The sequence below is a fragment of the Micropterus salmoides genome, unplaced genomic scaffold (assembly GCF_014851395.1).
Source record: "Micropterus salmoides isolate LMB-PRFRI ecotype aquatic unplaced genomic scaffold, ASM1485139v1 Ms_hic_scaffold_7, whole genome shotgun sequence".
Lineage (NCBI taxonomy): Eukaryota > Metazoa > Chordata > Actinopteri > Centrarchiformes > Centrarchidae > Micropterus > Micropterus salmoides.
In genome coordinates this window covers 8,616,373-8,637,736 of record NW_024044459.1, presented here as the reverse complement: position 1 = coordinate 8,637,736, position 21,364 = coordinate 8,616,373, and the positions used below count along the sequence as shown (strand labels likewise).

The 21,364-nt window shown below is 38.8% G+C and overlaps 1 protein-coding gene and 1 long non-coding RNA gene across 4 annotated transcripts in view; one reads left to right on the top strand and one right to left on the bottom strand.

Annotated features, from left to right (window-relative positions):
- Positions 1-6,641: 6,641 nt before the first annotated feature.
- The window catches only part of sh2d3cb (SH2 domain containing 3Cb), a 34,659-nt gene continuing 19,936 nt past the window's right edge, over positions 6,642-21,364 (top strand). The window contains exons 1-2 of one of the 3 annotated variants that reach the window (XM_038703848.1): positions 6,642-6,766; positions 14,772-15,483. In XM_038703848.1, coding sequence (XP_038559776.1) covers positions 6,748-6,766; positions 14,772-15,483 — 731 coding nt within the window. In that variant the 5' untranslated portion in view covers positions 6,642-6,747. Of the gene's footprint in view, positions 6,767-13,868; positions 15,484-15,711; positions 15,853-21,364 lie in introns of those variants that run through there. The other 2 variants (XM_038703847.1, XM_038703849.1) reach the window with 2 other exon arrangements.
- LOC119891887 lies at positions 8,643-16,307 on the bottom strand. Its single transcript, XR_005442491.1, has 3 exons — positions 16,126-16,307; positions 14,758-15,010; positions 8,643-9,859 (listed from the first exon to the last, which is right to left on the bottom strand). It is a non-coding gene; the product is annotated as an uncharacterized LOC119891887 (long non-coding RNA).

The following is a 21,364-nucleotide window of genomic DNA, read 5'->3' as shown; positions in this document are numbered from 1 at the left end:
CTGGGCTCCATTTATAGAAGCATGACATGATGGTTTCTGGTCTGAAATGCATAATGTCATATCATTTCGGTGATGCAGAAGAATGTAATGTAAAATTACAGTAAAATAGCTGGCTTAACTTCCCCCAGGTCTTTTGGCTCAAGTTACCCCGTCCCTGCCATTTTAACAAATTTGTGTCATCCAACAGTTTAGAGCAACGTCATGCTAACAGTATAGCCTCATATTGTAACTTCCTAAAGCACTAACACATGTAAGGTTTTCTTAAACCTGTCTGTAATTGTTCAGACAGAACAACAGGGACTCCTTGAACATAAAAAAAACATTTTTTTTATCTTAAATGTGCTTATCACTTATTCCATGGGCCTCTCTCCATCACAGGGTGAGTAAAATGGATTAAAAATGTGTGGTCACATGACCAACTTTGTCTATGATTGCTGAGAAACAAGAGGTGGCTTAACTTCCCAACAGGCTCAAACACCCCGCCCTCACCTATACTCACCTTTTGGTTCTCATTTCAGTTTCCTTGTTTCCTGTCCCTGTGTACCTGCCCCGCCCTGATTCATCTCACCTGTGTCTCGTCATCCACTCTCACTATACATATGCTGCATTCCATACCGGTCAGAACTGGGAAATTTCCAAGTTGAAATATCCGCCTTCCCACCTCAAAGCGTTTCAGTTGCATGGTGGTGCAGGACACTAAATGTAAACAATTAACATTGCTGACCATGACAAACTTATGTTTCCTTGGCAAGTTTATGCACAGTTAATCCCTCAGCAGTGCAATTGGTGTTAATTAAAAGATGTCCATTTTATTAAAAACAAGTGACATATAGGCTATTCATTACTCGTTAACTCTGTATCCTTCTAACTACATCTGTTGGTAATCTTTAAAAGTATATATCCAAATGTTTTCACATTTCTGGGCATTTTTAACATTTTCCTGAATAACTTTTGGGTCAAGAAGATGACTTTCAGAGATTGTTTACTGTAACCAGCTACCCAATAACATTGAAAAAATATTTTTACATCAATTTACATGCAGAACAAGTTTTACTATTACTTTGTCATTTAGATTATGGTTTACCATTTACAGTGTGTGCTTCCATGGGAACTGCCATTGTTGTGTGATGTCATTCAGTTGCTACTGCTGTTACCTTGACTACACCAAAACAATTGTGGGTTTGGGACTTTTTATTTTACATTTTTACTTTCTGCACGTCCGAGGCAGTGAAGGGACCGACTGTCTGATTTGAACGTATTCCAGGCTCTTGCCGAGTAAATCAATTATTTGAAAAGTACCTGTGGACAAGAGGTAATTTTCAAATCACTATCCTTGTTTTTATTAAAACAGCATAATACACTTATATGTACTACTTTTTCTTGTGGCTGCTCCTTCCGTGTTTGTCCTTGTTTCACAACGCCACAACACTACATGAACTCTGGGCTTTTTGACTTTTTGTGTACCAAACTTTACCTGTCAGTAAAGAAACCTTCTCCGCTCAACTGCCCGTGATGTGTGGTCTTGCTTCTGAGTCCTTTTGTCAGCAATTCCAGCCGTGATAATATAGCTGTAGGGGCGTGAAAGTAAAATACTTACTACTAACCTGTGAAATGTAGTGCAATAGTTGAAGTATTAAGTAACATAAAATAGAAATACTCAAATACTCATTTAAAACACTTTAGGAAATTATCAATTACAGTCCTCTGGGATTGTTGCTATTGTTGTAAAACATGAGATAATTTCACAAACAATATGACTGATCTCTGGTAAAAAAAAAACACACATGGTTTTCATATGGCAACAGTAATACAATAGAGTTTAAACCCATGAACTAAAGTACTGCTTTAACACATCATCTGTGGGGGGGTTTCCAGCAACTGATAAAAATATCTTTCACCACTAACATTCACTCTCTTACTTGAGTCTGCTTTATTAGGACTTCTGCTTCCACCTAGTGTCCAAATCCAGAACAGCGGCCAGGATACAGGCAACAAGTGATTCAGGTCTTTGCTTTAAAATCAACATTGGAAGATTTCTACAAAGAAACAACAACATTGTGTTGCACTCACGCTCTAATATGAACACTGTTGGACCATTACAGACACACTGATATCTACAATTGTGAACTTAGTAACATTTAAACTATGGTTCTGTGGTGGTGTGTTTATGTGAGTGAGTGACTGAAGTCCTTGAATATTTAAGTTTAGTCACCCATTTAGTTTAATTGTAAGAAGCTAAATTGTGCAGCAAAGATATTTTATTTATCACAGCAGTGGGATCCTAGAAGCTCAAATTTGAACAATCTGATAAATAAGATCACAGCTGTGACATTCAAATTCATAACTATTCATTCACTTTTCTTTATGTGATTTTTGTGAACTGTAACACGATTTGCTTGGTACATACAGTCTTCATTCATCTGATGTGACTCTGAGCCGTCCTTGTTCAGACGACACAACAACTGTTTTGTGGCAGACAGAAAGTCATGTCATGTCTGCCAGCTGTGCTTAAACACAGTTCAACACCAGAAACAGGCACTTCTGGAAACAAACAAAGTACATTTACTAAAGTACTGTACTTAAGTACAATTTTGAGGTACTTGTACTTTACTTGAGTATTTGTATTAATAAATACTAATCAAATAATATAGTATATGATATCGTATATGATATCGTAGCATTACCATTTTGCTGCCTAATGAGCAGTTTTGGAGAAAGTTTTCAGGTCTTTTACTTAAATAAAACTACTGATACCACACTGTAAAAATACTGAAATGAAAACTTTACTTAATTAAAATTATGTAAGTATAACCAGGAAAATGTACATGAATTATTGTAAGTACTCAGTGCAGTAAAATGTCCCCTGTGGCTGTTTTACTCTTATATTTCAACATTAGCATTAAAAGCAGGATTTTGCTGTTGTAGTTGCTGAGGTGAAGTTCAGTTTGAACCATTTTTATGGGCTGCAACTTATTTTCTCCATTAATCGTTTGTTTGGTTTGTAAACATTCTGAAAATAGTGAGAAATACCATCACAATGCAGAGCCCAAAGTCACACCTTTACAATGCTTGTTGTTCCAAACCAATAGTCAAAACCTCAACGTTATCAACACGCATTCAAATTATTCAAATAATTAAAAGGAAAAGTAAATCTTGAAATGTTTTTGCATAGAAGATGACATAGTTCCTCTGAGATGTAGTGAATTAGAAGTATAACATGGCATGAAAAGAAAAGGATCACATAAAGTACCTTAGATTTGTACAATAGAAGTATAGTACTTGACTTAATGTACTTCTACATTCATTCCACTTTGAATGCAGGACTTTTACTTGAAACAGAGTATTCTTACTGTGTGATACTGCTACTTTTCCTTTGGTAAAATATCTGACAACAGGCCAGTCAGTGTGAAAGGTTATGAAAAACTTCTGAAGGTGCACAAGGAGGAGTTTTTATTTTTTAACTTATTCACTTATTTGGTCTAGCTAGAGTGAATAAGAACATCAATATCAGATTCATGTCTGTGCATTAAATACACCTGTTTCCAAACATAACATGCAGAAACGCACATTAAAGCAGTAATAGTTCCATAATAAACCTGTAATATTCAAATTTGCCACCAAGACACACATTACAAGATGTGAATTTTACAACTGAGAGCTGAACATCTTGTGGGAGGAAAAATCAGACCTTTATATTAAGAGAGAAGATGAAAGATTTCACAATTACTCCAGCAGCTATTACAATAAGTGCCGTTTAAAGCACCGTTTGAACATTCAGCTGTGCTTTTAATTTTAATTTTGTACAGTATTGTACTTTAGCACTGTGTTCAACTAATAGGCAAAAGCACTAACTGTGGCAAATGCGTATGGAAGCCCATTTCTGCCAGTAAAATAAAATTAGATGAAGATCAAATTCAAGGCTTAGTTAGTCAAAATCTTGACTTATTATCACATAACTCTGACTTACAAAGTCAAAACTGTTCCCTATTATCTCATAATAAGTAATGTAAAATATTTAGTTTTTGTCACTGTTAACATTTCTTTTTTACTTGCAGAACTTCCATAGATGTTGTGTGCTGTGGTCGACAGTTGTCGGGAATATTTATACCGGATCAGCTCCTTCACTTTATTGCTTATGCTCATTGTTGGATACAGTTTGTCTGCATCTTTCACAACCATCATGACGCTGTTTCTAAGAATGACACTTTAAATCTCAATGAAATTACATGTAAAATAACTACTCAGTTGGTTTTGGGATTCACCAGGAAGTGCTGACAGGAAATGTAGCAAGATGTTGACAGCTCTGTGCCTCTACCCACACAGCCTGGAGAGTGATAAATGCCCTCCTGTTGTGGTTCCATGTTTTCTTTTTCTATGTTTCTCTCTGTTGAAGGAGAGCCTGCTCACATTCAGCATGCTTATTATTATTTAATCTGACAGACAGAAGACAAAGAGGGAAAATATCAGCAGCAAGCCAGAGGAGTTCACTTACAAGTTGTAGGCAAAACTAATACTATTTTTGAGTAACATTCACATAACTAATAGGTGCATACATATTCAATATTTTAGTATATTTTGTAACATTACTGAGCTGTTACAGTACAAAATACTCTGCTCTGGCCCTGGTTTTATTAAATAACTGAAAGTGAGATATTATTTTGGCCCTGCGATGGACTGGCGACCTGTCCAGGGTGTACCCCGTCTTTCGCCCAACGTCAGCTGGAAAAGGCTCCAGCCCCCCTGACAAACTGCACTACAAATTACAGATGCAAGTTAAAAGGGGCTCTATGTAGTTATAAAAATATTACTGTAACGTTTCAGTGGGAGTTTACCTGACTTTCCAGCATGTTGTGTGAAGCTGTCTCCCTGTCTGTTTACAGCCGCTGTCACACTGTCTTTTTTTTCCGGGAGTACTGTGCCAAAATGCTGGTGTCTCGCTGCGCCGTATGAAAGGTATGGAGCCGGTGTTGAGCTGCCTCTGAGCCGGGTACATTGAAGTAACAGAGCCTGAACTGTGAGAAAAGCCACAGCCAGCATGCCGGTGTTGATGTTGTTGTCTGGATGAAAGCGGTTGTGTTTTGGATAATACTCGCTCATGAGTTCAAGCGAACACGCGTACCAGCACACGCCTGGTTGCAATCTTAAAACCGCACCGGTACTGGCTGCTGAAAACTCCATAATGCCCCTTCTACTTCCAGAGAGAACTTTTGTTTATTCGTTAAAAAGATGTCAATATATAAAAACCCACAATATACACAGATATAACTACACATTTTCATGAAATATTACTGATAATTTTCTTCAATCTTTTCAACTTAAGACTTAAAGATTCAAGTCTTTTTTCCAATATCTTCAGTCAGGTACCTGTAATATGTGATAATGTAATAATGATTTGAAACAGTAAGCGAAATTCTTCTAATCTGTACTTTTTGTTTAAGAAATTAAACAACATTAATTTTTGTTTTTCTTGTGTCCCATTTTCTTATTAAACCTTTATCTGATTCCATCTTAGTTTTTGAATTAGAAATGTCTTTCCATTTTAATGTGGGCCCTCAAGACAAACAGATGTTGATTTGTGTAGATAAATAATGAAAGAAAAAAATATTTTAAGAGTTATTGTGTGCAATTTGTTTTCTTGATTGTGTCATGGTTAAGAACATCTGGAGGAAGTGGTTAGAGAGGGAGCTAAAACATGACGTTTTGACGTGAACAATATGCTCTAGTTCTTCTGACTATGGAGCAATATGTGCTAAAAAGTCATCTTTTACAGCAACGTATAAATTATTTTGACATAAAATATTTCAAATTTACTCATAATTAGCCCTTACCTGGAGGAAGTGTTTGACAGTATTTGACAAGCAAAATCACAATGGTAAAATACTTCATTTTAAGGAGGGAAAGAGAAAAAGAGATAAACTGTCCTTGTGTCAGATAGGTACATTTATGATGTCTTAAATGTGTAAACAGTTTCTGACCAACAGAGTCTGACCAAGTGTGTCTCATTTCCATTGTGGGGATTTTCCTGCTCTCAGATCAGTCAAAGATTACATGATTATCTGTTTAGCTGGAAACAGACATGACGCTCTTCAGCCTGGGGAAACTTATCAAACCATCTGAATCTGCAAAGTAAACTTATGTATGAGTATGAAGTAGAATATTTCTTCACACAGCATTTTAAAATACTGTATTGGACTTTTGGACTTAATATGTTTCAGTTACTTTTGGGACAAAAAAATAATAATAAAAAAATTACTGTGTGAAAAAAGCTTTAAACCTTCATGTTAATGTTAATAAAATCTTCAAACGTAAATAAACAGTATAAATTTGAAGGGTGTGGTTGCTTTGAGGGACAGTTAAGTCTTAAAGAAGACTTGGACCTGTGTGTTAAATTCAGGTGAGTATACATTTTTTGAGTGGGAAGGATGAACATTTGATTAATATCAAAATGACTTTCTCTGGCCTTCGAGTGGAAATCTATAGCTAATCCTGTCAAAACTATTCTTTGAAAAACATCCAGTGGCTCCTGACTGTCAAACATTTCCAGTGAGTCAGAAAGTGACTTGTCACTTCATTGCATCAACGAAACATAACAACTTATTCACCCCCATCGCTTCCGCTGTGTTCAGAAGACAGGAAGCAGATTCACTCTGTTGGGTAAAAAGCATGTGGCCCAGTATCACACTGCAGCAACAAGTGGAGGAGTTTTTATGAATGTATCAGGAAGTCATCATATTCAGCGACTGAAACATGAGCAAACAAAAACTGAGTAAGTTATGAATTACTTTAATATATTTGGAATATTTGGAGGGGTTTGGGTTATTGTCATAACAATTAAATTATGATAATCAAATTATCATTAGAGAAAATTGCAGCGAAATCTAATTAATTTATTATTAATTTGTAGCTGCTACTTTATTAACCCGAGTCACCAGATAAATGTGAGGGGTCGTGAGGTGATTAATGAGAGAGGAAAGAAGAAAAAAAAACACATTTCAGGCAAACACACGCACACACACTGCTAACCAGTGGTGGAAAGAAACTAACTCAAGTAATGTTCTTAAGTATAATTTTGAGATACTATAACTGTGAAGCAGCAGAAAAGCAAGTACCTGATAAGTATAGTACTAAGTAAATTTACTTGTATGTAATTTAATTACTTTCCACCACTGGAAAATTGCTTCTAGAATAAATGGAGATAGTGTTATATGCTGAATCAGAAAAATGATTGCAAGTTGTTTGTTCCATCCTATAAAAGAATGTGATCTATTGACACTTGTTTCACTGAATGTGTGTGTTTGTGTGTGTGTGTTGGCTCTTTGTTCACTGTTCCACTTACAAACAGTTTTTTGGTCCATTGTAAATGAAGCATAGACGTGTCTTTGTGCAGTTTGAATGGACAGCGGCCTGGCTGAGTGCAGAGTTGACCTAAGAAAAGACAGCGAATGTCTGCTGAAAGGACAACAGCTTACTGTGCTTCTCTTCTGCTGTTTGACGCGATTGCTGTTCCTTGTTTAACACTGAATTTCACCCATGATGCATCTGAAACACGTTCATTCACTCCAGTTAGGCCAGGACCGAAACTTTAGAACAGAAAACAAATCACTGTGCTGCTGAGCTTGACAGGATGTCAAAAGCCTATATCTACAATAAAAACACATAGAAAAGTTTTGATTTTAGAGTCACATCGACATCTTTACCTTTGTGTTTTCCTTAAAAAGTGATAAAAACATCTCTGAATCATAACTGCTAACAGGAATCTTTGGGTGGAGATCAACTTCCACTTGCTCCACCCAAAAAAGACACACTCTTGATGCTAAATGGTACTATTTTTGTCCAGTACAGTTTCTACAGTATAATCTCTGCGGGTTCAGTACACATCCAGGATTTGCTTAACCTAGCTTAGCACAAACACTCAAAGCTGGTGTGGGCAGGGGGGCCGCCAGGAATTTTGGGCCCTGTGACAAAAAAATCTAATTTGACCCCCTCTGCACAGCTGTTGTCACTACTTCTTTAAGACTTAACCGTCCCATCAAAAGCTTTACATAACTCTAATTAAAGGCTTGCAAGTGTCTGGCTTCTTGTAGTTCAATATTAGTACTAGCACAATATTTACTGCTGTTGATTTGTACATGCAAGTCTGCATACAGGATGCAGTTCACTATTTGCTTCTCAAATAAATTGCCAATCATGATGGGAATAATAAAGTCTGTATCTATAGATGTCATTTAATGGCCATAATTCAATCTAAATTAACCTATCAAACTGGTTTATTTTAATATAGTCTTTAACTTACACGCAGGCGGAGGTAAGCTGCTGTCCAGCATCCAGACAGGAAGGTGTTTTGTCATTTTATTTATTTCATAATGATCATTATGTGAGAAAATAATTTGTGTTTGAATTTCTGTCATTAAATATTTAACATATTTAAGAGCAAGAGAGACAGAGAATTCCCCACAGCCTCCCTGGAATGATGCTATCTGGCCTGCCGTTAACACATTATGTTGCTCCCCTTCTTCACTGGGACAGGGAGGCTACAGTTATGGGGAGACTGGGATGCTGCTGACTCATCAGTTTTTAGTCTGCTAAAAGGGGTTTCCTTGTACTGATGAAATGTAGGCTAATGCTAGTGATTGATTGATTGATTGATTGATTGATTTAATTTAATGACCACACGGCCAGGCTGGTTTCCAGTACAGCTTTTTGATACAGGTTCCAACATTTAAACAATAGATATTTAGACATTAACATATAAAGTAACATACATGTACATACAGACACCACATTACTATATATAATACATAATACATGAGGGGTCATGCTTAATCCACTGTCCTCAGCGTTCAGAGATCAGAGTTCAGACTGTGTATCGCTTTTGGAATAAAACTGTTTTTAAAGCGAGTTGTTCTGCAGGCTATTGTCCTGTAACGCCTCCTAGAGGGTAGTAGTTTGAAGGCGAAGTGTGCAGGATGGGAAGTATCAGAAATTATCTTGTGGGCTCTGCATAGTGTCCGTTTGTGATAGAGTGATTCAAGGGATGGTAAGGGTGAACTGTTAACTTTAGATGCTCTGTTAATGATACGCTGTAATTTCTTCCGGGAAAATGAGTCAAGACTGCCAAACCAGACTGTGATGGATGAGATGAGGATGCTTTCGACGATGGCCATGTAGAAGCGGAGCAGGAGATGAGCCCTTACTCTAAACTTCTTAAGCTGTCGAAGATGAAAAAGTCTTTGCTGAGCTTTTTTGTAGATATTATCTGTGTTGATTTTCCATTTAAGATTGTTACTGATGTGTATCCCAAGAAATTTGAATGTGTCAGTGATGGAGATGGGTTCGCCAACAATGAGCACAGGTGTTTTGGAGGATGGCTGACGTCTCAGATCGATGATAAGTTCTTTTGTTTTTTATGTGTTAAGTAAAAGATCATGGTCTGTACACCAGGTCACTGCCTGGTTGATCTGTGTACGGTATGCAGTTTCTTGGTTGTTGGGAATGAGTCCTATAATAGTTGTATCGTCCGCATATTTATGTAGGTTTCAGGTGAGGTGAGCATACATGGACGAGTTCTGTAGAATTTGCACACCAGCGTTCATTGATCATTATGCAGATCCCACCTTTCGACTTGTGCGATAGTTTAGGTGATCTATCAGCACGATGTAATGTGAAGCCTGGAGGTGTTACCGCTTGATCGGGTACTGATTGATCCAGCCAGGTCTCCGTCAGGCAGATGGCAGAGCAGTCACTGTAGTCTTTGTTGGTTTGTAACATAAGTTGAAGTTCGTCCATTTTGTGCCGAAGAGATCTCACATTTGACAACAAGAGGGCTGGAAGCGGTGGCCGATAAGGGCGTCTCCTGAACCTAGCAAAGGCAGGGACGTGGATGGACATAGATCACTACGAGAAGTGTATCTGAGGTTTAAGAGCTCCGAGCGAGTGTGCTGGATCAAGCACGACACTTCACAATCAAATAACGAGACAGACAGGAACGCTGCTTGTACTGTGGCAAGTCTCATGGCCGCCATCTTACCCCTGTACGGCGATCCTGCAGCTAGCTAGCTTATTTCACTGTGGACAATAAGCCAACAGGTTAACACCACTCATGGACTTTAGGCTACCCACCTTTCTTGGGGAAAAACTGGGTTCCAGATTGACATCCTTTCCTTTGTCTTTTCTCTCTTTCCTTTTTTGAAAACCAGATTTTGGTTTACTAGGCAACATTATGATCACTGTATTTCTGCCGCATCTACGTACTTCAGCTAAACACTGTCACTGATGTGTGCGCTGTAGGACTAAACCATTTCATATAGACACAGGAGGGTGGTCGGTCAATATGGAGGTTAACGTTTTTGTCAATGGGGATTTTTAACTTTTACTGCCAAAAACAAGTTAAAACAAAGAGATCATTCATTTTATTATTATACTTAAAATATATTTATACTCAATGATGATGGTATATATAATGTATAATTTGATATTAGTTTATAATTATTTTTGGGGGCCCCTGTCAGTCAGGGGCCCTTGGAATTGTCCTAACTTTTCCCTTCTATATGGCGCCCATGGGTGTGGGGGACTGAAGACTAGTCAGCTGGATTTTGTTCTGTTTGTTCTGTGGTTGTAATCCATACTCATTTGTAATCTTCCTGTAAATAAATTGTGTACTTTTTATTCAGTCTCAATGGTAATTTTAGAGAGTGAGAGATCATTGCTTATTACGTGATTCAACATTTCCCTCTCCCTCACACACGCCAACGCACAAACACACACACAGCAGTCCACTACTTGTCCCAGATGTCTGTGATATTACAATTGAGTGTAGGCCTACTCACACTAGGCAATCCGTTTTAATCGCCTGAAAAATGGCATCAAAGACTATTGCTCAAGGAAAGACCGCAATTCCGCCCATTATGGTAAAATGAAAGTAGACGTAGTTCATTAAGAAAGTGTGTTCATTTAAGTCTGTTTATCTTGTTTAATGTAAGTAATAGTACGTACTAATTATAGTGAAAAATACATTATTGATACATTGTGATTCAAAATAATGGTTGTTGATAAATGAATTAGAGACCCTCACAGATGCATGATTTTACTGCATTCATGGCTCTTCCCACTGGCTCCCACGTAACTCAAACCCTGCCCTTCGGGATCTTAGGAGACTGTCCTCATCACAAACAACCTTTTTGTAATATTGTCTCATAACTGTGTGTTAAAGCACTTTACACTCTGACAGAGGAGGTTAAATAAAACTGGACGGTGTAACACAGCTAATAAGCTAAATCTTTCTCTGTTGTAGACTCTCGGCCTGTCCGTTCTCCCATCATCAGCACCTCTAACTTGTTTGTTTCATTGGTTAATTAGTGAGCTAATCGGCTGCTGGCTGAAGTTTTATATTTATTTAATGTATAGATATGAAAGTTGCATCAATCTTCTCATCTAACTCTCCGCTAGAAAGAGGAAGTGTATTTCCCACAATGTCCCTCCAATGAGGAGGCAGATTAGAAAACAGCATTAGAATAATTCACAAGTTGTCCTGGCAACGATCGGTTGGATCACAAAACACTTGTATTGGTCATTTTGGAAGCTCAATGACAAATAAGGTAACATTGGATTACATGGACTTTGATGATGCTTGGCTCTGTCAAGAATGCAGTGACATTCATGTCAACACCTGGTTTCGTAGAGGTTCAATGTTGGGTAAAGAAGAATTTACCCAATTAAAAGATAAACTGGTCTGATTTAACTTGTGCTTCTTTAAAGACTGTCTGGGGTTTGTGGTAGAAATATTAAGAATATTTTCGTGGTCCTGAAACTTGATGAACAAACAGATTCAGTGAAAGTTGGCAGGACGCCATAACAGCAGAGATATGTGCTGGCTTCAACGTGAAAATAAAAATGCAGCTTTTTTTGCATCTGTATCTCCATCATCTCCCTGTTCTTTCTCAAAATCATTAGTCTATATTTAGCTGAGGAAATAAATATCTGTTGGTGTTTTCAGAGTCTAATAGGTCCCTGGGGCAGAAACATAATCAAACCCTGCTGAGAGCTTGAGGGGCTTCAGTTTAGAATAGAAACGGGAGATGCAGATGAGGGTACAAAAACATTCCTCAGATGACTCCAAGGCAAAGAAAACATTTTTGTTTTTCACAGGACAAAGTGGAAATTAAATGTTTGCAGCTGCTGGTGACTTAACCGTCCAACATTACTCTTTAATTGTGCTTAAAATGTATTACTTGACTGAGAGCATGACCCTGAATGGATACCATACCAGATTAGAGGGCTACAAACTTTTCTTTTACAATAGTCTGGCTTTGCCTTCTTTAAGCAGCTCTGTTAACAAGGTTTAAAGGAACACGTTGTTTTCCTGTTTTACTGAATGAAACATGTTATCTTTTTAAAGAACAGTAAGTAATTTTCTGCACTTTGTCATTCAGTATGAAGTTTGAGATATAGACTCTGTGTTCTTAAAGACAGATTAGAAAACGATGAGGCAGTCATTTTTATTACAAAGCAGAAAACAGTTTGTCCTCAGGCTTAATAAACACAATAAACATTGTTCACGAGTCCCGCACCTCGAGTCCGAGTCAATTCTGAAGTCTTTCGAGATCGACTCTCAAGTCGAGACTGACGTCACTGTGTGTTCTGAAGGAACTCCAGCTCCACGCCTAACTTGTAAGCAAGAACAGCTTACAACAAAAGAATAACTGACGGCACCAGGTAGAGACACAGCGAACTAAGAATTTCATTGCATTGATAACTTGTTTATTTCTGCATATGACAATAAAGCCTTTGAATCCTTTTAAAACTTAAATACCCTCCACCACCCTTAGAGAAATTTATTCTCTGCTTTTAACCCATCCTACTTGTCAGGAGAAGTGTGCAGTTACCTGGTCTATCTGTTGCAAGCCAGTGCCTTGGTCAAGGGAATTAAGCTAGCATGCATGCTTTTCATTGAATCGGAAACCTGAAGGAAACTCATGCGAACACGGAGAGAACATGCAAACTCCACACAGAAAGGCGCTCCCCCAGCCAGTTCCACTAGAACTAAAATGTTGCAGCAGTGAAGCTTACAGAAAATGCTCGAAATTAACAACAATGAAAAGTAGACAAGAGTCATAAAACGAGGAATAGAAGCGAGAGAGCTGCTACAATGGGCTGCCTACTGCTCGGCGAGCTGATCATAGAGAAGTGAAAACCTTAGTGTGATAGCGGCCCTAGATGAAATGACAGAAGATTTCGAAAGTTATTATGGTGTGTTCAGACTGAATGCAAAACAAATTTGACCGCTGGGTTATGCAGTCCGTGTCAAATCTCCTTCACACAATGAATTAAACAACGGCACAGATGAAGCAATAAGCTAGCTGGCAACATACTGTGTGTGAATGTGTTTGTGTGACCCCAACTCATTCTTTTACTTCCCTCCAGAACCACTTTAATGAATATTTTCAACTTCAATGCAAACTTGTGTCCGATAACATCTTTCCATGTTATATAGAATCGGGCTGCCTCTAAAATCTGAAGACACATTTAGAATTTAATTATTTGGGGACCTTAAACGTCTGAGCCTTGAATTTAAGGCAATTTTTCCAACAGCTGCGGAGATGTTTCGCTCTGTGAAAAATAGAAAAACATGCTACAAAGATTTAGTAAGATTAGTATACCACCATGTGATGTTTTGGGTGCAAGCTCAAGTATTTTTCTCACGTACTTTTGTCCAGCACCTAGTCTTTCAGGCACCACAGGTTGCGTATCGTGTATTACATATCGCAAATGTAGGTGCTTTTGTAAATATTTTGCATGACGTTTAACTCTCTACCAAAGAGTCCAGAGTAAAATATGATAGACTGGCTGATTTTATATGTAGTGTATATAAATAGTAAAATAATGAGTTTGATTTGTATTTGGCATTTGTGAGAAAACAGCTCTCTGTTTTCCACCCTCTTATTTTTGATATCATCAAGTCATTAAGTCTTAATTTACACATTGACACCTTAAAGTTCTGTATTTTTCAACCAGGACCCTTTTTTCACAGGTTTTTGTGTCTCTGTGACTAATAGGGACAACATTTATGTTTAGATTTTTCAATATTGAGTGAGTGTGTGGCAGTCGGCAGCAGCGAAACAGTCCATGCTACAAAATCCTTGCGGGCAATTGCGCCCTGGAGACAGAGATATATCTTTTTTAAAAGAATAAGATATTTTAGTTTAACCGGAAACAGTGGCTATATTGTTCTCGTCAAAGAGAAGTGAGGAAAAAAATTATCTGGCAGAACACAGGAGTTGCTGGTCTACCGCTGCACTGATCGGTTAGTTTGTTTGGGTTATTGTGTGAATTTGGTGTTTTAAAGTGCTAAAAACACAAAAGTCACACTATTACGTAAACAAGCCACTGAAGCAGTGGTAGACCACAGAGAAAAAATTATGTTTTTTGGCAAAGGAGTCTGGTGGCTTTGACGAAAGGAATAAAGCGACTGCTTCTGGTTAAACATAACGTAAGCAGAGGACGTACTTTGATGGGGCACAATTGCCTGCAAGCATTGGGTTGCAGCCTGCATGTTTCACTGCTGCCACCAGCAGCGTGCTCGCTCAGTAGTGGACAAATTTAGTATATTGTTGTCCCAGTTAGTCACATAGACACAAAACATGGGAAACTAGGGTCCAGGTTGAAAAATACCAAACTTAGTTAACTTAGTTTAAATTCATTATTAAAGGTCCCTTTAATGATGTTGATAAAGGAATGTTTCTGGCAACCCTATTTACCTACCTCCTGTTCTACAGGTTTCAAATGGTTTGGGAGCCTCACCAATCTCTCCATCCGCCGCCCGACAGAGAAGGCCAAAATCAAAGCAGCCCAAGAGCATGATGGGAGCCTTGGTAGTGCCAAATCAGCAGAGGTGGACCATTTGGTGGATGACATGGAGCCCTGCCTCCACAGCCCCAGCTACGCTCGATCCAACGAAATGTACACACACGTGGGCACTGTGCCTCGCAGCCAGAAGCAGAAGAGCTGTAAGGGGCTGAAGGAGAAAAAGAAAAAAAACAAAGAGGAGGAGGGGATGAGTGGAGGGCAGAGTCAATGGAAAGCGGGGGAACATGTCAGAGACTCTCCTCTGCTCAGTGCCCTATCCAGCCGCAGTTTGACCAGTCTGGACCGGCCGCTGCCTGCCACCCCATCACCCAGCAGGGCTTCACCTTTGACCTCAGCACCTGAAAACTGCTCCAATGATCCTTCAGCAGACCCTTTTAAGAGCCAAACAGCATTGTCAAGGAGAAAGGATGCTTTAGAAACTGCTAGACTTGTAAGAGAGCCTTCAAACATGGAAACCGATGGCCCCAAAGGGGTTTCATCGCAGGACGTGTACGTGCTGATGGATTCGATAGCTGAAGCAGCTCGCAGCCACAAAGACGACCAAACAGAGCGAGACACCATAAGCAAAACCGAAAGAACAACGACTAAGAATGGCTCGCAGGAAGTGCAGCGCATTGACAGGTGACAAAGTATTATTACTCTGTGAGAAGATGCAGTCAGGTCCCGGAAAAAGTCTGTGTGTTGTCTTTTTAACCTGCTCTATAAACTTCGATTTAAATTATATTAGGAACTAACGACAGAGAATGATTTTATGAACAGTTGTACTCCCAGATGTCCTAGATAATGCCTCACAACAAAGCATCCCGATTAAAACACATTAAAGTAGTTGTTCCAGCGGACATGCGCAGTAGCTCCCTGTCTGCCCGCTGTCCTCCGGTCGGTCAGCTGGGTTAAACGCAGCGGCAGTTCGTGTCGGACTGTGCGGGAGAACATGTGTGAAGTCGAGGACGTTAACTTTCGGGCAGTCTGCTCCGGGGAGGGAGACAGAAGGTAGAAAACTAATATTTATAACTAAATTAATAAAGTTAATACAGGACTGTGTCGTCTGTGTTTATCTGAACAGCCCTGCGTCTTTGAGACCATCGCTGTCAGAGGAAAATTGTGCGGTATGTCAGTGTCATGTGTTAAACTTGCTCTAAGAGTCATTTACGACTCGAGTATACTTTTCCTGCCTGTAGTCTGGGATCGGTGCATTTAGAGCAGAAGCAGACACACGTTTTAGGTTAGTTTGATACCATAAAAAAAACATCAAAAGCTCCTTACCTGGCTAGTAAAAACGTTTACAAATAGTCTACTTTGAAGCCAGCGGGTTACCAGGCTGGTCTCCAGTCTGTCTGTGTTATATGCAGCAGTGCAGGCTGAACGTGAAACTGGACCGGACTGTTTGTTACATAAGAAGAGGAATTTGATCCTGCTCTGGCTTCAGTCAGAATAGTGATAAGGATTTTTTTGGCAGAGATGCAGCAGTCTGTTTCACTTCGTCCTGTCTGTCCTACCTGCTTCAGGCTGACCTGAAGCTTTTTGATTTATGACACCAGATATTTTCTTATATCATCTGACGGTTGACATGTCTTCTTCAGGCTGTATCCCAGTAACATTATACATGTTCTGACCTTACTGCATCATATTGTTGAAGTGTGACTAAAATGAACAGTGTTATATTTGCATTATGAAAGATCATTTGTCAAATAAGGGTTTCCTGCAATGCCTTATATTGGTCGCACCTTGGCTAATAAAGAATATTAGGCTCATTAAGCTTCAGGGGAAAATGGATAAATCATACACTGGATGAGATGCATCAGGGTCTGTCAGATTCAGCTCAGCAGGTGATTAGTGGATTGATTGGGTTTGCAGTAATTGAGTTTCTGCAGTAAGAAATATTTTAATGTTCGCTATAATTAATAATTTTCTGGAGGAAACGTCTGGTGTGTAAACATCTTGTGAATAATACCTGAGGTTTATATTTGTCAGTAAAGGCTGGGTTTGGTTGATATGATCAACATCAATCATAGCATATCCATGCAAAATCACATTAAATAATTAAGCTCGTGTTCAAAACTGTCTTCCATCGTTAGAGCAGACCTCGTGCTACATGAAGAGAGTTTTCTGGTATAAAACATTTGAGTGAAATTTATCATATAGCGCTACAGTATGAGAGATCTTATGTTTGGAAACCTTGAAAGTAAATCTAAAAAAACAACACATAATGGACGGAATTGGCTCTTCTCAGATTGACAGGCTGTTTACAAAGCTTCACAATCAGTCATTTTTTGATGCTTCCTCGTGTGTTCTAGTGATGACATGCAAAAAGTATTTTAATTTGTAGCGGAGATCCAGAAGTTTTCAAACATGCCAAGGTAGAGCTAAGGGAAATGTGTTCAAAATTATGCACAAGACATCTAGAATATTTCTAAAATGCTGTATTTCCCTATTAAAAAATGGCATCTTGAATATTACATGATATATTTGTGTTTGAACCTACTTGAGGGTATCAGAGTTCAAGAGGTTAAAGAAAGCCATCAAAAGTGAAAGCAAGACATCCTTGTGATGTTGTGGTCTTAGATGTGTACAATGAATTGCAGTCTCTCAGGTTTTATTTTAGTGAGGGACCTTTATTACATGTCATTGTCCTTTGCCTTTACCCATTTTTTGGGTTTCGTGTCAGTCGCTTTACTCTGATGTGTCAAATAAAAAGACAAAACCAAGTAGTTTTAGTTGCGTAAACTTAACCAAACCTTAAGGTGGCAGATCAGTGTTCACTGGTTTGTAGTTTCAGAGTTGCACTTCATCACTGACTGAGCAGAATGAACCAGATTCTAATTAGCAGCTGGTAATTTCCTGACTGAGTCAGTTCTGTTTTCCAGTTTTAGAATCAGTCAGAGCAGAAGTGGTTATTGAGGCTAACCTTGACTTTCATTTAAAAGATCAAACAGGCTCAAGGACTGTGTTTCTTTTTCTATTTTTCTATTATATTTTACTTAAAGCTGATGATACACAGAGCAACTTTTAGAGCAATGGTGCTGGGCAATGTTGCCGTCAATAGTAATGAGTAAAGATTACTACTGTAATCCCCTTCCCCCACCACTCTGCCACTATCTGTTCAAAACATAGTCAGACTTGCCACCAGCGACATTGCTCAAAAAATTGCCCCCGTGTATCATCAGCTAAAGTGTCTCTGTAGTAAACCCTCAACAGCCTCTGCTCTGTGTGGACGCGTGTAGTAGGGGTGGGAATCTCTGGGCACCTCACGATTCGATTTGATTAAGATTCAGAGGGCTGCAATGCAATCGTAAAACGATTATCGATGCATCTTGATGCATCATTTTTTTTCTATACAGGATTTCTGGATAATTACTAAGCATTTAATTTGTGCATTAAAGTCCAAAAGAAACATCAATTTAACAACCCTAATTTATTTCATTAACCTCAGCTCCGTGGTCCCTCATTTCTTTAACAACCAGTTGTCAGACTCCTCTGAAAACTGAAATATAATTATCAGGATGTTCAGTGTGTGGACAGGACAGAGGTGTACACCAGTGTAGTCTAAGCTTGTACCTGATGTTCTCAACCCTTGACAAGTAGGTAAGTTGGTATTAATGACATACAGCTGAGATAATTATTATTACTTTGTTAATAATTTAACTAACTTTACATGACAGCCAAAAACATGCTGTCCAGGGGAGATGTTAGCTAGCGCTAACAGTCTTTACTTTTACAGAAGTTGGGGAAACTACAGACTTTTATTAACTGACACACTGTGACCTGCACTGCACGTTTACTACCAGACTAAAACTTACTGCTAATATTTTTCTGCGCTAACTTTTCGTCATGTTCTGCCTTTTTGCTCAGCGCATTGATACTAATGATTGTGTGACATTTAAGTAGGATGGTTAATTAATAAAGGGGGAACGCTGGTCTCTCTTGTCTCTCTGTTATGTGCGCGCCACAGATGGTCCAGGCGCTTCACTTCTGCGAGTTCTGCCTTTTGTGTTCCGTCAACATTATGTTATCCATAACATTTAAATAATCGATTCTTTGACATTTGTTAATCGAGTCAGAATCTTCCACGTCCACATCGCGATGCATCTAAGAATCGATTTTTTTCTCCCACCCCTAGCGTGTAGGTGTTACATTTATTTTGGCTTATTACGGGAGCTTTTAAGGATAATTTCTGTATTTTCAAACCTGGGTCTGAGTATGAGTAGGTACAAAAAGTTTTAAAATCCGTGGAATAGATGGCTTCAGCCGGCAGCCAAGAACTGGCTGCGATGTATTCCTACAGGGAAATTTGGCCTGTTAAAAATTACGTCAGAAAGTGCTTGTTTTATGAGGTTTCTGACAACATCATGGAAAGGACACCTAAGAGTGACTCCCAGTGATCCTTTGTTTTTAACAAGAAACAGAAGTCTTGCTCAAGGACACTTCTAACTCTGAAATTGTGCAGGAAATGGTGGAGAAGAATTAGTATCCTAACGTTGTTCCAACACAACACACTCCTCTCTCCAACTCTGACTCAAATTTCCAACATTGTCCTCCTGTAGCACTCTCTACCAAAACGTTTTGTACCTACAAGTCACTTCAAGACCAAAATAGGGCCAAAGTTTTATCCTTCAAACCACAGCTGTTTGTGTTATGAGTGTGTCTTACACAGTGGTGTAAAAGGTTGGCTGAAGGGACAGGAAGTGCTGTAAAACTGGATGATGGTTTGGGGAGCGCAGCCCCCAGGCAGACGGAGGTTCCCCTCTCTGGGCTCACAGAATAGCTCTAATTTTCTGTGGACCAAGACAACATTTCAGAAACACATGTTGTTTAACAGCAGTGAGGTTCGCTGTGGCTATCCACTGCTTTCCTTCATGAAACTAAGAAAAATAAATCTGTTTAAGAGCGTATCAACTGGTCTAGTTGTCTGTTTCATTGTGACATTTGGCAAAAATCTTTTACAGTTAGCTGTCCATTTGCACAGACATAAAAAAAAAACTTTTAAGATCCTTTAGCACAAGAAAAAGTGGAATAGTGGTGCGGACCACAGTGCGTTTCTGTATAACTTTAACAACTAACAACTGCACTGTAGTATAACCAAAGTTCCACAAAAAGCAACATTAAAAAATAGGCAACAGTCATCCAATCTGCTACACTCATTATTTAGTGAGCTTGAAATGAGACGTAACACAATTTCTCTTGACTGTCCCTCAATATTACTTTACAACTTAAGTCCAAAATGGGCAACCTGCTAGCCACATTAGACGCGCAACATGCTAACGCCAAGTTAGCCAACCAACAAAATAAACAGTAAAACAAAGGATAAAGTTTGAAGTTAGATCACGGATGGCCCATGAAGAAGCAACAACAATACAATAAAACAAGAAGGTATAGCGGTTGTTGAGGTTTTACACCCTGCAGTTGGCATGTCAGTAGTAGTTTTTTAATATTGTGGTTAGACAGCCCTATCTGAGCCCAGACAGCTCATGATCATAGGTGAGGGTTGAAATATTGGTCGACTGGTAAAGCTTTACTCCCTCAGCTGGTATTTTCAATCTCTGGACTGTAGATCATTTCATTCAGTATTTTATTAATTTTATTGAAGAGAGCACTTTATGTGCAGCAATATTTAACATTATTAGATAACTAATACTCTGAACCAGTGCTTTACTTGTAATGAGGGCCAGATGATGAATTAAGAGAATTGCTCATTATCATGAGGAAGTGACTTCATGATCTCAATAAATCAAACTTGTTTGTAGAGTTCTTATTATTTCACGATCTGTTTTCTTTTCGCTGATGAAGTAATTAATTCATAATTGCAAGAAAACAAAACTTATTATAAGAAAACAAAATGTCAGTGAGATAAATACATACACATCCTCTCTGATCTTACAGAGAGTAACCCAGTTTACCCTAATGCTGAAAAAATAACAAAGTTTTCAGTTAAAGTCCCATCTGTAACAATCAGAAACAACACAAGCAGCAACAAGGACAAAAAATATATATATATAAGAGTTTGAGTGTCAGGAGTTTCTCATGCAGTGTGTTTTAATTGTGTGTTCACATCTGTTTGCGTGTGTGTGTCTTTGCTGTCTGCTCTCAGACTTTGCCTTTGAGAACAAAAGGTCACCTCCCTTGCTGTTACTTCTGGAAATATGCAGCTTGTTGAAGAAGAGCAGACTGGCCACGGGGGGGGGGGGGGGGGGGGACACATCACTGCCATTAGAAAGAAACCATTTTGGGTGTTTTTCCATTTTTCTAACAGTTTCCTTTGCTTTAGCTCTGAAAAACAGACCATTTGCAGATATGAGGTTTCACACAGCAGTAGAAATATTCCCCCATCCTCCCTGGAGGAGTTTGTTGTGTTGCAAGCTGTTGCTGGGTGGTGTCACATTAACACACTGCTGAGTTGTGCAACAGGACAGACGGGCAGGAGAAAGAACACTGCAATACTTCTGCTACTAGTGCTACTGATACTACAGTACTTTGGGCTTGGTACTGAACCTTAATCGAAATGTTT